At 42.7% G+C, this 13,057-nt stretch overlaps 1 protein-coding gene across 2 annotated transcripts in view; it reads left to right on the top strand.

The window, feature by feature from the left end:
* The first annotated feature begins 293 nt into the window (after positions 1-293).
* The window catches only part of kmt2d (lysine (K)-specific methyltransferase 2D), a 33,732-nt gene continuing 20,968 nt past the window's right edge, over positions 294-13,057 (top strand). The window contains exons 1-28 of one of the 2 annotated variants that reach the window (XM_084366899.1): positions 294-812; positions 3,272-3,354; positions 3,607-3,718; positions 3,854-4,056; positions 4,170-4,279; positions 4,417-4,579; positions 6,179-6,350; positions 6,528-6,642; positions 6,849-7,027; positions 7,134-7,429; positions 7,566-7,685; positions 7,872-8,665; positions 8,796-8,909; positions 9,069-9,182; positions 9,334-9,438; positions 9,526-9,707; positions 9,973-10,137; positions 10,339-10,448; positions 10,593-10,637; positions 10,747-10,920; positions 11,033-11,194; positions 11,295-11,417; positions 11,853-11,974; positions 12,072-12,207; positions 12,310-12,396; positions 12,485-12,562; positions 12,683-12,841; positions 12,987-13,056. In XM_084366899.1, coding sequence (XP_084223025.1) covers positions 3,306-3,354; positions 3,607-3,718; positions 3,854-4,056; positions 4,170-4,279; positions 4,417-4,579; positions 6,179-6,350; positions 6,528-6,642; positions 6,849-7,027; positions 7,134-7,429; positions 7,566-7,685; positions 7,872-8,665; positions 8,796-8,909; positions 9,069-9,182; positions 9,334-9,438; positions 9,526-9,707; positions 9,973-10,137; positions 10,339-10,448; positions 10,593-10,637; positions 10,747-10,920; positions 11,033-11,194; positions 11,295-11,417; positions 11,853-11,974; positions 12,072-12,207; positions 12,310-12,396; positions 12,485-12,562; positions 12,683-12,841; positions 12,987-13,056 — 4,259 coding nt within the window. In that variant the 5' untranslated portion in view covers positions 294-812; positions 3,272-3,305. The remainder of the gene's footprint in view (positions 813-3,271; positions 3,355-3,606; positions 3,719-3,853; positions 4,057-4,169; positions 4,280-4,416; positions 4,580-6,178; positions 6,351-6,527; positions 6,643-6,848; positions 7,028-7,133; positions 7,430-7,565; positions 7,686-7,871; positions 8,666-8,795; positions 8,910-9,068; positions 9,183-9,333; positions 9,439-9,525; positions 9,708-9,972; positions 10,138-10,338; positions 10,449-10,592; positions 10,638-10,746; positions 10,921-11,032; positions 11,195-11,294; positions 11,418-11,852; positions 11,975-12,071; positions 12,208-12,309; positions 12,397-12,484; positions 12,563-12,682; positions 12,842-12,986; position 13,057) is intronic. The other variant, XM_084366900.1, reaches the window with a different exon arrangement.

The raw sequence follows: 13,057 nt of genomic DNA on the forward strand, positions 1-13,057 counted from the left end.
ACTCGCACGTTGTTCATTGCTGTGCAAAAGCTGTAACACCCTTGTCTCGTTTCTACTCACAAAACACTATTTTTCCCCTCGTTATTTTGCATGAATTGTGTGGGGTTTTTTTTGACGTAGTTCTTATTAGCTAGCACTGCTAGCAGCGGCTAGCCACCTGGCGGAACAGCAGTGTGCAGACGCAACGCAGTTCAGCAAAGTGAAGAGATGCTAGTGACCCACACAAGGGTACCCATGCAAAGTTGAGCTGCAAATATAGGTAGATGAATGTCTACAGTCGACTAAAACCTAAAGAAAAAATATATTTACTGTCGTGGCAACAAAGTTTGGGGTTGTAATTTTCGGATGCACCAATTTGTGTAAACTTGCAGTAGCTTTAACGACCTCGCGAGCGAGATTCCATAACAGAGCAGGAGCTAGCTACCATTAGGTTAATAACGTTAGCCTTCGTGCTAAATCAACAAGCAGGGAGCCAGCCAGATATGTAGTTTTTGGATTCACTGTATAAAGCCGGGGAGCCTTTTTCGGGGCTGCTTGTAGGCTTGTCTCGGCGCTTAATAGTTCCTCGGCTGTACACGACCACTCGACACAAAGCTCAAGTTGCTGCTTATCCATCTAGTTGAAGAGCTAGCTAAGCTAACAGCACCGCACAGCCTGCCTTCCGCCGACGTGCACTTCCCCCACTCTCCCTCCAGCCGGCTAGCCGCAGCGTTAGTCCGGTACATAAAATGAAGCGACCATCAGCATTTTGGGAAGCTGTGTGGCTGTTTGGATTTTGCTGATGTATGAGGAGACGATATTGTTTTTGTGAGGTGAGCTGTTTTTAATTATGGCCTCTTTGAACTTCTTGCAACAGACATACCTAAAGACACACCAACCCTGACCTTAGACCGGGTAATGTTAGCTCTGCTGTCGGTAACATTTAGCTGTTAGCTTCGACCAGATGGGGACGTCTAATTGCTGGAGAACTAGCTGTGTTACCTGGGTGCTAACTTTAGGTTGAAATATGTTCAACGTTGGCGGTGTCCAAGGTGTGATCCACAGTTTGGCTGGCTGACAAATGTTGAAGTATATACGCCGGTGCATGACATTAGATATATTAATCGTAGTTTTACCTCTTCGGGACACTTTGCTGCTACGTCACCATTGGTAGTTGTTAGCTTTTCCGTATCAGCTTGTCGCTAGTGACACGGACAAGGCTATTTGCTGGACAGAACCAACCCTTTGAAGTCGGTGTTTACATTGAGGAATATGCTTAGCTCTGCAATTATTTAACAATAAAATCTCACTAGCTTTCACCGTGGCACTGCAACAAATAACAGCTGCTGTCGGCTGCCATTACAAGATAAAAACAAACACGTTAAACCGTGAAAGTTAATTTGTAACGTTCACACTTTTCATGTTAACTTAGCTAGCCAGGATGTTAAGACGTTTTACTTAGCCATCATGTCATCACTTTTGCTCTGCACATTGCCAACTTCATTTTAAAAAACAAAGCCTGTTTAGTATCCTCATTAGCTGTGGTGTAAGTTAACAGGTTTTGTAAGGACTTGGGTTGGACGTTGACGCTAGTTTGTTGTCGAGAAGAGAGTGCGTTTCCAGTGTTGTTGCCACTAAATGCGTTCATAAGGAAGATGTAACGTCAACGTTACATGGAGAAATTCATTTTCATCAGCTCGTCTGCTTCTCTGCCATTAACTGCCTTTGGTGCCATTAGCTTGACAGCGTTTTAATGTAGCGCCATATGTGTGTTAGATTAATGCTGCTGCAGGAGTAGTGTGCTGAAAATGTATTTCTGGAGCATTGTTGGACAAGGATTCAAAACTCCTTAACATGTATTTATTTTTTTGACACAGATGCATGTACATTAGTATTGATTTAGTGTGAATCATTCATTACAGTCTGATTTGAATATGTGATGAATTCAGCTGCTGTGCATTATTAACACGAGAAAAGCGCACCAGTCTCGGACAGGGATCTGCATCCAATTGAATCAGTAAAATGAACAGACAACATTTCGTAATGTGTATGTGTGTTATCGTTAGCTCACAGGATGCTTTTTCATAGTATGATGGCACAGTTTTTGTTTTGTAACAGACGAAAACACTGCGAGACTCTCGGCAGGATCCATATCTCAGAGTCACTGTCACATGTATTGTCTTTTAAACAACGTCGCACCATGGACGATCCTCTTAGCTATTTAATTTCTCACATTCACAATAATAATAACAAGTATTGATGAGGCAGTTTTGTACCATAAGTGATATATACCACGCAAATCGAGGCCGATCGGCCCCTTTTTAAAGCACAGTCTGTTAACAGCCTTTAAATGTTAAAAAACATGACATGACTTCCTATTACTCGCGTCGTGGATTAAAACATGGTGAGCCCGTCCACTCCTGCATTGTTTGTTTGACAGTATTTTTGTTAATGGCGTGAGTCTCATAGCGGAACTATGATGCGAGCGACGAAGGTTCTGCACGAAAGGAGTCCCGCTGCAACAGGAAGTTCTACACACGGAAGTTGTGTTTTCTTTGTGTATCCCGATTTATGGTTGTTTTATTTAGGAAAACACTGTTTTAGTTGTATCATTTTGTGGTTTTTTTCCACGCAGCAGTTTCACCGGGTTGGATTATGCATTGCTGGGTAAATAATAACTTGAATTGTTAAAGCGGGGTCCGGTTTATCTGTCTACTGTAACCCTCGCGCTATTTTCACGAGTTTGCGAGAAAGCTCGGTTGCATTAGTGCTAACGTTAGTCAGACTAACAAGGAAATCATCTAAAGTGAGGACATAACAGCCCTATGTTATTGGTTGTGTTGTTGGTTGTAAGTCTTTGTGTTTAAAGTGCTTTTGGATGGGCAGGGAGACCACTGTGAGGGATGGTGTGGCAGGAAAAGATGGATTTTGGAGATTATTTCTTTGATGATGATAAACATATGTTAGCTAATGAATAATGCCATTTTCTGTTTTGGTAAGTGTATACCTACATTCAGCTTGGCGGATTTTTAAAAATTATTATTATTATTATTTTTCTTACCAAAATCTTATACATTTAGTATTTTTTTTAAATGTATGTATTTATTTTACATATCATCACATCTGTTCACAACCTTAATTTAGGATACAGTGATAACAGACTTAATGTTTATAGCATTGTCAGCTATCAGATAAAATGCCAGTAGATTGTTACATACTTGAAATCATTTATTAAGCTGCTGTAGTGTTGATTCACTTTAGCAAATGATTCTACTTCTTTTTTAAATTGCAGATCTCTATCAAGGAGGTCAAAATCAGCACGGGGGATGGACGAGCAGAAATCAAACTGCGAAGAGAATGACTCTGAACCAACAGGTAATGTGCTCTTCTTAAAAATGTCCTCATGTTCCAGTGTCATCTATTATAAATGTACACTAGTCTGCAGAAAGTGAAAGAGAAATTCACATGGTTGAGGAAATAAAACAGATTTTTCATCTTACCACAATAGATATTAGTCAGTATAATTTATTCAAGATGATGACACTAGAGCAGAACAAATGAAAATGTTTTGATTTCATGTCGCTTTTGCTTTAAGTATTTTTTTTTTCTTTTTTCTGCTGTCTTTAGCTGATGACAATGCCCCTTCAAAGCAGCTTGTCTCCTCTGAGGAGGAGTCCAAAGCCCTTCCTGCTGCTGAGGATGTGTCCGGTGCTACTGCAGCCTCTTCCAGCACACCTGAGTACGTTTTTCACTCAGATCCAAAAGGATTTTGTGTACACTGTAGAGGTCTTCATCCCAAGAAGCTGCTCATGCAACATCAAAAACTTTCTTTCTCTACTTGCGTTTTAAAACAATTTTCTTTGTACCTGTACAGAGAGAGCGTTCGAGCCTGTGCACTCTGTAACTGTGTGGATCGGAGCCTGCACGGACAGCGGGAACTGAGACACTCTGGGCCATCTTCTGAGCGGCTGACCCTCAAGCCATCAGCTTCTCCACTGCCTCAGCCTGGGAATGATGACCTGTCTTCCATTGGATTTTCTGATTCCCCCTGTCTGGCGGCACTCTTTGACGACTCAGGTTGAACTTAAAACATTATACTCTTATAGACCCCATCTACTAGAAATACAACACGCATGTATTATTGAAATTCTATGGAAATTGTTACTGATGTTGAGCTTTATAATGAACAGGGGGTTGTTGGGTTCATCACTGGTGTGCGGTGTGGTCGGAGGGAGTGAAGCGGATGGAGAATGAGGAGCTGGAGAACGTGGATAAGGCCGTTATCTCAGGGACGCAGCGGGTAAGTTCACTTTCCATAGACTTGATAGTATTGATAGTAGTACAGTATATACAGTATATAGTATAGATGGTATTTGTTTGAAATATTGAGATAAACAGAGGCTTCCTTCAAAAACACTTACCATTGTTTTGTTTCAGCTTTGCGAATACTGCAAAAGGCTGGGTGCAACCATTCGATGCCATGCTGAGGGCTGCTCACGGTTCTACCACTTCCCCTGCTCGGCAGCCAGTGGATCCTTCCAGTCCATGAAGCAGTTGATCCTCCTCTGTCCAGAGCACATAGAGAAGGCAGAGGAATTGGGTAAGTGAATCAGACATCTTGGTCAGAATTGTAATGTGATGTCCTTACTTGGGGCATGCTTTCAAACGGCACCAAAATCCAAAGCTGTTCAATGCTGATTTTGGTTTATCATCAGTGGACTGTTATTGTACCAAGGCATTGCTCTTTGTTGTCATAAAATGGCAGCTGCTTGCATTGCTTGGGGGGGGAAAAGCAATCATTGGTTGTGTTTTATAAAAAAAAAAAAAAAAAGTGAAACTTTTTCTTAACAAAGCAGATGGAAACTTTAAAAAATGGCTAGTACTACAAATTAAATTCAAGATAAATGTAATTGTCATTATGCAACACAAGATTGTAACTGTGTAACTGTTGTGGTGACGACCTGAAAATTACACAAAAATCAGACAATCGCATCTCCAGAATCCCTTTAAATGTTTTCCTACATAGTGTGCTTTAGTTGTCCACCTTCATGCTCACACAGTGGCTTGACTGGCCTGTTTTTGTTTTTCTCCCCCTGTTTGTGTCCGCTCTGTTAATGGCCCAAAAATACACCTGACGGTTTTACGTTTTTGTCACCTGCTACTTCGTTTTCACAAAAGATGGTGAGCTGCACATGTGCATTGTTAATTATGTTGCCTATTAAAACGATCAACGGCAACATGGTACCAAATGATATTGCACCAACCAGGTGCACTTAAAGGCTTTTATGAAACAACAGTATGAGTAGGCCTACATTAAATGGGAGACGTTGCATAATCAGTGCATTAATGCATATACAGGAGGGACATAAGAGAGATCATCTCTTTCTCTCGGTTTTTCTGCAGAGCATGTGCAACTGTCCAATTTGGATTGAGCAAGGGCAGATTATCCACTAGTTAATTGTTCAGAAGGCGCTTTTTCTGCCAGTTAAAAGGAAAAGTACAAAAATGTTAAAATGGGTAACCAAATACACTGGTGGCCAGCCCAAGTAAAGTCTATGTATGGGAAACACTGCTATAAGGACATTTCTGTTGTAATCCCAGGAGCTACACACACAAAAAAACAACAACTATACAGACTAATGAATAAATAATAATAAAGTCACGAAAATAAACTATTCATGGTGGCGTGCTGTGTAAGGAGTCTCACAGCCTAAAGAAAGAAGATGCTCCGTAATCTGGTGGTACGACGGTGGATATATTTGTATCTTCTGCCAGACGGCAGCAGGGTGAACAGACTGGCTGCGGTGGGTGTTGTCTTGTAGCATCCTTTGGGCTCTGCACAGGCACGCCTCAGCCGTATAACTGATGCTGAGTAGATGGGTACCAGTGACGTCCAGGGTGGTTTTTATCAACTGCTTTAAGAGCCTTTCTGTCCTTGGCTGTGCTCGAACCATGCCAGTTTGTGATGTTTCAAGTAATAATGCTGTCTCTCGCTGCTCTGTAAAAGTTGACAAGAACTAGACACAGAACTTTAACCTTCTTAAGTTTCCTTAAGAAGTTGTAAATTTTTTTTGCACCAGCTGTGTGTTGACCATGACAGGTTCTCTGTGATGTTGATTTCCACGAAACTCAAACTATTAATCTGCTCCACCTCAGATCCACTGATGTTAATGTATTTGTTGTATGTGCTTTTTCACAGCAGGTGAGGAGTCTTGGTGTGCAGTGTGTGACTCAGCGGGGGAGCTCACGGACTTGCTGTTCTGTACGGGTTGTGGCTTACATTATCATGCTGCCTGTCTGGAGATTGGTGCCACGCCCATTCAGCGGGCAGGATGGCAGTGCCCAGAGTGTAAAGTGTGCCAGACTTGCAGGTGAGTCAAATCTCATGAATCAAACTGTATAAACTGAACCCTATCTGAGCGATTCAGATATTTTGTCTAACGTTTTGCATTTTAACATAGTAAAAAAAACCAACTATATTTATCTTATTGTTCTTGAATTTTATTGTCCATTTTAAAAAGTACTGTCTTGATTCTTTATTTTCTTAGACAACCAGGAGAAGACTCCAAAATGTTGGTATGCGATGCCTGTGATAAGGGCTACCACACCTTCTGTCTCCAGCCGGCCATGGATTCTCTCCCCTCTGACCCATGGAAATGCAGAGTAAGTCACAATTGGCAGTCACCTCCACAAAGTGATGGCCTAAACTTGGAAATTATTGTGAAAACAAGTTCAAATACTTTCTTGAGATTGAAGTCTTCCCGTCAAAAATATTTTAATTTCTCAGAAGATTTGAAAGTGAGCTTTTTTTCATGTGCTTCTTTGATATATCCTTTTACATTTTAACCATATTATATCTACTATGTCAGAGGTGTCGTGTATGTACGGAGTGTGGTGTCCGTGGACTGGTGCTGCCAGGTTCGGCCCAGTGGTTTGACAACTACGCCGTGTGTGAGGCCTGCCAGCGTCAACGCAGCTCTACATGTGGCGTTTGCAGCAAAGCTGCCAACCCATCTGTCACTCTGCAGTGCTGCAGTATCTGCCACAGGTTTGTTAATACACAGGCACAATAGTGTCAATGGAGATGATGATCCTGTGGCTTGTTACTAATTTTGTCCAAAAATATTTCTTGATCATCTCTGTATTGTTTTTAGGTGGGTGCACAGTGAATGTGCTCTACCAGGGGAGCTTCCAGAAGCCAAGTGCATTTGCTTGCTTTGCAAGGAGCAGCAGCCTGTCACTCAACCACACACAGCAGAAATACAAACCAGAGAGGCATCTGAGGAGACTGGAGGACATGTGGATTTGGTGGAGATGACGATTCAAACAGATGCAGACATGGAGACAGAAGAGCACACAGACTTATCAAAGGTGACACCAGGACAGAGAGGCACATCAACGACGGGTCAGGCTGAAACCACGACTGATAAAGAGACACCCATGGACTTGGGTAAGTCTCAGTCAGACACTACAGAATAGAGAGCCTACAAATCAAGCCAGTCATGAAGTTTATTGAAATAGCAAAAGAATGTAATTTCTTTATGTCAAAGATGTTTTTATTGAAGTTCACTACCTTTTGGCTTTAGGGGCGGAGTCTGCATCTGTTGAGACAACAGATGTTGGCAAGAAGATCACTGAGAAAGAGCCAAAGGTAGCAACAGAAGAAATATCTTCTGAGGCGCCTGCTGCTCCACTCCAGTCTTCAGGTAAACACAGAGCACACTGTAGACGTACATATTTGAGAGTGAACACAAAGCTGCACTTTATTATTTTTTTTTTTTAGAGTGAACACAAAGCTGCACTTTCTTATTTTTAAGTCAGTCTGCTGTAACTAATGATAGATTCATAAATGTTAACACTAATAACAACGCATTCCTCAATCTCAAATGTAGAAAGTGCAACAACGGAACAGGGGCCCTCTTGTCTACCTGCCGATGGAGAAAGAGCAGAAGAGGCAGTCAGCCAGGTGACCCAAGCCACTCCATCTCAGGACCCCGCCGCAAAGACACAGTCTAACAACTCTAAAGTAGAACCGCCGGTGTCACAGCAGGGCCCTGAAAATATGGAGGAGGAGGAGGAGGAGGAGGAGGAGAAGGAGACCACTCCATCAGTGAAACAAGAAGCATCAGCAGAGTTAATAAACAAGGACTCTGATAGTACGCCAATCACAGAACCATTCAGTAAGGATCCACCAAAGTTACCAGCTTCTCCTGCCTTTGTCGACAAAACGGAGCAGAAAAGAAGTCCATGCCAGGAGCGCCGGTCTCCCTCACCTCTTTCTTTATCGGTAGACAAACGGGATACCCTCTCTGCTGCAGACATGGACGGGAGGTTACTACCTCACTCTGAGGAGGAGGAGGAGGAGGAAGACGAGGACGATGAGCCAATGAAAGGGGAAGAGCACATTGTGGTCATAAAGCAGGAAATGCATGAGCAGGACATTAAGCCAGAATTGCTGCTGGACGAGATGTCCAATATGAGCCATGGAGATGAGAGCAGCAGCGGCTTTATGGGCTCTCCAGGAGAACCCGATCCTCAGCTCTCCATGGAATTTGGGCTCGCTGGCCGCTCACACCCAGATAACTTGCTCACTGAGACTGATGACTCACTTCCCTTCGAACCCCTCAGAAGCGACAGAGAGAAGGTGAAACGTAGAGGATCCCCAGGCCGCTCACGGGTCAAACAGGTAAGGTCACCATGTGTCTATTGAGTGTTTACAGCTGTTGTTCTACTTTTTATCTATTGTTTTTTAAGATGTCATTTTCACATTCTCACAACATGACTTAACATTGAAATGGATTATTCTCTGCTTGTAGGGGCGAAGCAATAGTTTTCCTGCAAAGCGCAGACCTCGAGGAGGTGGTGCAGGTAGAGGGCGCGGTGGGAGGTCACGCCTCAAAGCCATGGCCTCCTGCATTGATGCCTTCTTGGTGAGCTGTGACTTGGGAACAGACTTCAGAATCTCATTTATATTCTTTCAATGTTATAATATGGTCAAAATCACTTTTCTTTTTTCAAATTCTTTCAGTTAATTATATTTTATATTATATTTGCAATGTGTTTGAAACTATTTGTGTCCTTGTCCACAGCTAAGCATGACCGCAGACACTGGAATAAATAAGGAGGAAGATGATGAGGAAGATGACACCATGCAGAACACAGTGGTTCTTTTCTCAAACACTGATAAATTTGTCCTGCTCCAGGTACAGCTATTGTTGTTGCGTGACATTTTTAATTACCCTGAGGCATTTGCTGTGCCAAGAATCACAGTTTTCACTTTCGAATGCAACATAAATAGATTCTTTGTTTCCCCCTTTTTCATTTTTTCGTCTCACTTTCTCTCTTCTGTTTTAGGATATGTGTGTTGTGTGTGGCAGCTTTGGAAAGGGTGCAGAGGGGCAGTTGTTGGCTTGTGCTCAGTGTGCCCAGTGTTACCATCCTTACTGTGTGAACAGCAAAGTAAGCAAAATGTTACCCTTTGATTTTTATTTTTTCTATCACCATATTTTGTAAATCCCGATAGATTAAACCTGATATCTTCTCTAGATCACCAAGACGATGCTCCGTAAGGGCTGGCGCTGTTTGGAATGTATTGTGTGTGAGGTGTGCGGAAAGGCTTCGGATCCCTCCCGTCTGCTGCTGTGTGATGACTGTGATGTCAGTTATCACACCTACTGCTTGGACCCACCCCTGCACAATGTTCCCAAGGGTGGTTGGAAGTGCAAATGGTAAAGAAAACATTTAAACAGGAACATCTTAATGCTTTGTTCAGCCTTGTAGCTTTGAATGGGGTCAAATGGAAATGAAAACATGTGAATTTGCATATTATGTAAAACACTCATGCCACAGCCCTGCATTAGCAATTCAGAGGCCCATCCCTCTGCCTCTTGCTTCTGTAGCAACAGAAAAATTGTTGCACCACTCACATAGGCATCTGTATATTAGCATATTAGCTGTGTAATTATTACAGAGTTCTTCAATACTTCTGCGCAGGTGTGTCTGCTGTGTGCAGTGTGGTTCCAACTCACCAGGTTTCCACTGCGAGTGGCAGAACAACTACACCCACTGTGGCCCCTGTGCCAGCCTCGTCACTTGTCCAGTGTGCAGAGAGAACTTCATGGAGGAGGAGCTGTTGCTGCAGTGTCAGTACTGCGATCGGTAGGTGCTGCTCATTAGAACTACACATGCACACACAGAAACTGAGGTATTCATGAGACTGCAGCTAATGAAGACAAGCGGGGAATGGATTATTTATGTATTTTTTCATGTCATGAATAATTCCATAACATCTTTGATTCGCGGTGTGATTTGTTATTAAAACTATGCAATATATCAATGTATTTTTGTGTGCCTGTGCAGATGGGTCCATGCTGTCTGTGAGAGTCTGTACACAGAGGATGAGGTGGAACAAGCTTCTGATGAAGGCTTTGCATGCACATCCTGCACCCCATATGTTCCAAAACCTGTGGGTAAGTCTCAGAAAGACCCTGTTTTAAAACTGAAGACAGGAAGACCATGGTTATCAAAAATAATCACAGGATATTATTAATGTACTAATAATATTTCTTTTGCTTCTTTCTCTCTTTATACCTGCTTTTTGCCTTTGTTCGCAGTAGTAGAGTCAGCCATTATGGCTTCTATAAAGATCAAAGAGCCAGGTTAGTCGACTTTGCTGATTCATGTTCATTATCACAAGCCCACTCTGTGTGGTCATCATGTTTTTTGTTTTAGAGTATGTCACTCAGATTTCCAAATGTTACTTTACAGAACCCCAGTTCTACCGGTTGGAGGGAGTGTGGCTGACTGAGTCGGGCATGTCTCTGCTTCGCAGCATGTCCATGTCTCCCCTTCACAAGAGACGACAGCGTCGCTCCCGTCTAGGCACTCTGTGTTGTGAAGGAGGTCCTGATGGAATGGATCTGAGGGAGGTTGAAGGAGATGGTGAGGAGAGAAAAGGCTGGCACACTCCCTGCTTATCCTTTGGTGTGCGAACAATGTTTAGAGGTGTTTTTCTCCCTTTTAGGCCTTGTGTAAATTCAATGTTGTTTTGTAGGGGAGCCCATGGAATGTGAACCCAAGATGGAGAACCCAGGGAGCCCTGACAGAGACGGTGGTGCTGAGGGACAGGAAGGCATGGCTGACTGCGAGGGTCTCAAAGCAGGAGCAGAGGAGACAGAGGATAGCAAAAAGCGAAAGCGGAAACCTTACAGGCCTGGTAAGCTATTCAGAATTTCACAAAATAACTTATAGCATCCACATAAATGTCTGACCATCCACAATATATCTACAAATATTTTCTTCATGAATTGTACCAGGAATTGGAGGCTTCATGGTGCGACAAAGGAAGTGTCACACACGGTTGAAGAAAGAATTTTTCGCCCAGCTGGCTGGAGAGACTACATTAGATGGTCAGCCAATAGAGAGAACCATTGATGAAGGTTGGTGACAATATTCAAATTTAATTTCATCCATTATTTATCATTTATAATAAAATAGTAACATAATTCTCATAAGCGTGATCTCCCTAATTGGGGTGGGGATTCAAAGTTTACTTAGGTTTTTTTTGACATACTCAATATGCTGTTTTCCAGCTATTGACAATGGTACCCTCTGCATATGATCTCTCTTCACCCTAAGGCCATGTTTGGTCTCATGTATAAATACAGAGCCCCTCTTTCATTTGAATCAGGCCACTATGTTGATGCAGTGGATCTGCCAATGTAGAGGGATTAAGCAAATCCTTTTTACACATGGCTGTTTTTTATCTGATTGCCCTCTCATCATCTTCCAATATTAGAGACAGTGTGACCACATTTGTTGTTTGTGGATATTGTATGTTTGGGAAACTGAATGTCATGGTTTTATATGCCTAGGACCCCATCCTGACACCGATAACATAATGGATCCTAAACCAGTGGAGGGTGAGGAGCAGGCCAAGAAACGCCGGGGCCGGAAGAAGAGCAAACTTGAGGACATGTTCCCAACATATCTCCAGGTTTGTAGTCTCTCTTGCCCCATGCCGTAACCATTTTTACACTTATGTCATCCAGTGATAGAATATTTATATCGTAAATGTTTGTAATTCGCTGCAGGAGGCTTTCTTTGGGAAGACACTAATAGACTTGAGTAAGAAAGCTGTGATGATACCACCAGGGCAGAGGCCAGGTGCATGCCTTGTCCGACCTTCATTACCAGCACCGTCAGGGCTCAAAACTACTGCCCCAGAGGGTAAGAGCACTAACTTAACCTGTGACACATGAAAATTATTTGTGACACTGGGTGTGGAAAAGGTTAGTACATGGTGTGTGACCTTTGTGCTTCTCTCGCTAGCTGATGCCAAGGATCGTCTGATGAAAGATAATTTTCCTCTCAAGCAAGAGGGGGGTGAGGACCCCCAGGCTCAGGGAGAAGGTGCAGGTAAGTGTCTGTTTGGACTCTGATTATGCTGGTGTATTGTTATGGCCGTAAGGTTATTGCAGGTTGGTTTAACATTGCACATTTTTAGGGGTTTCTGCACCATCCTCATCGCTGAAGGACCAGGCGTCAGCTGATCCTCATGATTCTGATGCAGAAAAAAGTGAAGGTACTCCCCTAAGAGAATGCTTTTGCATATATAGTGTTTTATATATTAATTTTTTTTTAATTAACATTTAATATCTGATGTTAACATTATACCTTAAATGACTTTGTTCTTTCATGACAGGTCTTCCGCAAGGGGTGGAGAGTCAGGACTCTGAGCAGTTCTTCAGGAAGGTTTTGGGAGTGTCAGATGGTTCCCCTTTAGGGGGCATGAAGCCCATCTTAGAGGGCAGTAAGGGAGAACTCAATCGTAGCACTCTGCCACAGAGAGCTCTCCTTTCAGGTGGGTACAAAGGGATGCCTTCAGATGATCATATCATGAAATTTTTAAGTTGAAATCTATGTTTGTTGTATGTTTGTTGTATGATAGAGGACATGTTTAAGTGAAGTTGGATTCGTAATTCAAATATGAAAAAAATCTCATGCAGGGTCCCTGCCCTCGGCTGGAATGATGGACGCCTTTCCTGGCCTCTCTCAGTCACCGTTTTTTGACATGCGG

Source organism: Pagrus pagrus (assembly GCF_965226575.1).
Source record: "Pagrus pagrus genome assembly, chromosome: 11".
NCBI classification, from domain to species: domain Eukaryota; kingdom Metazoa; phylum Chordata; class Actinopteri; order Spariformes; family Sparidae; genus Pagrus; species Pagrus pagrus.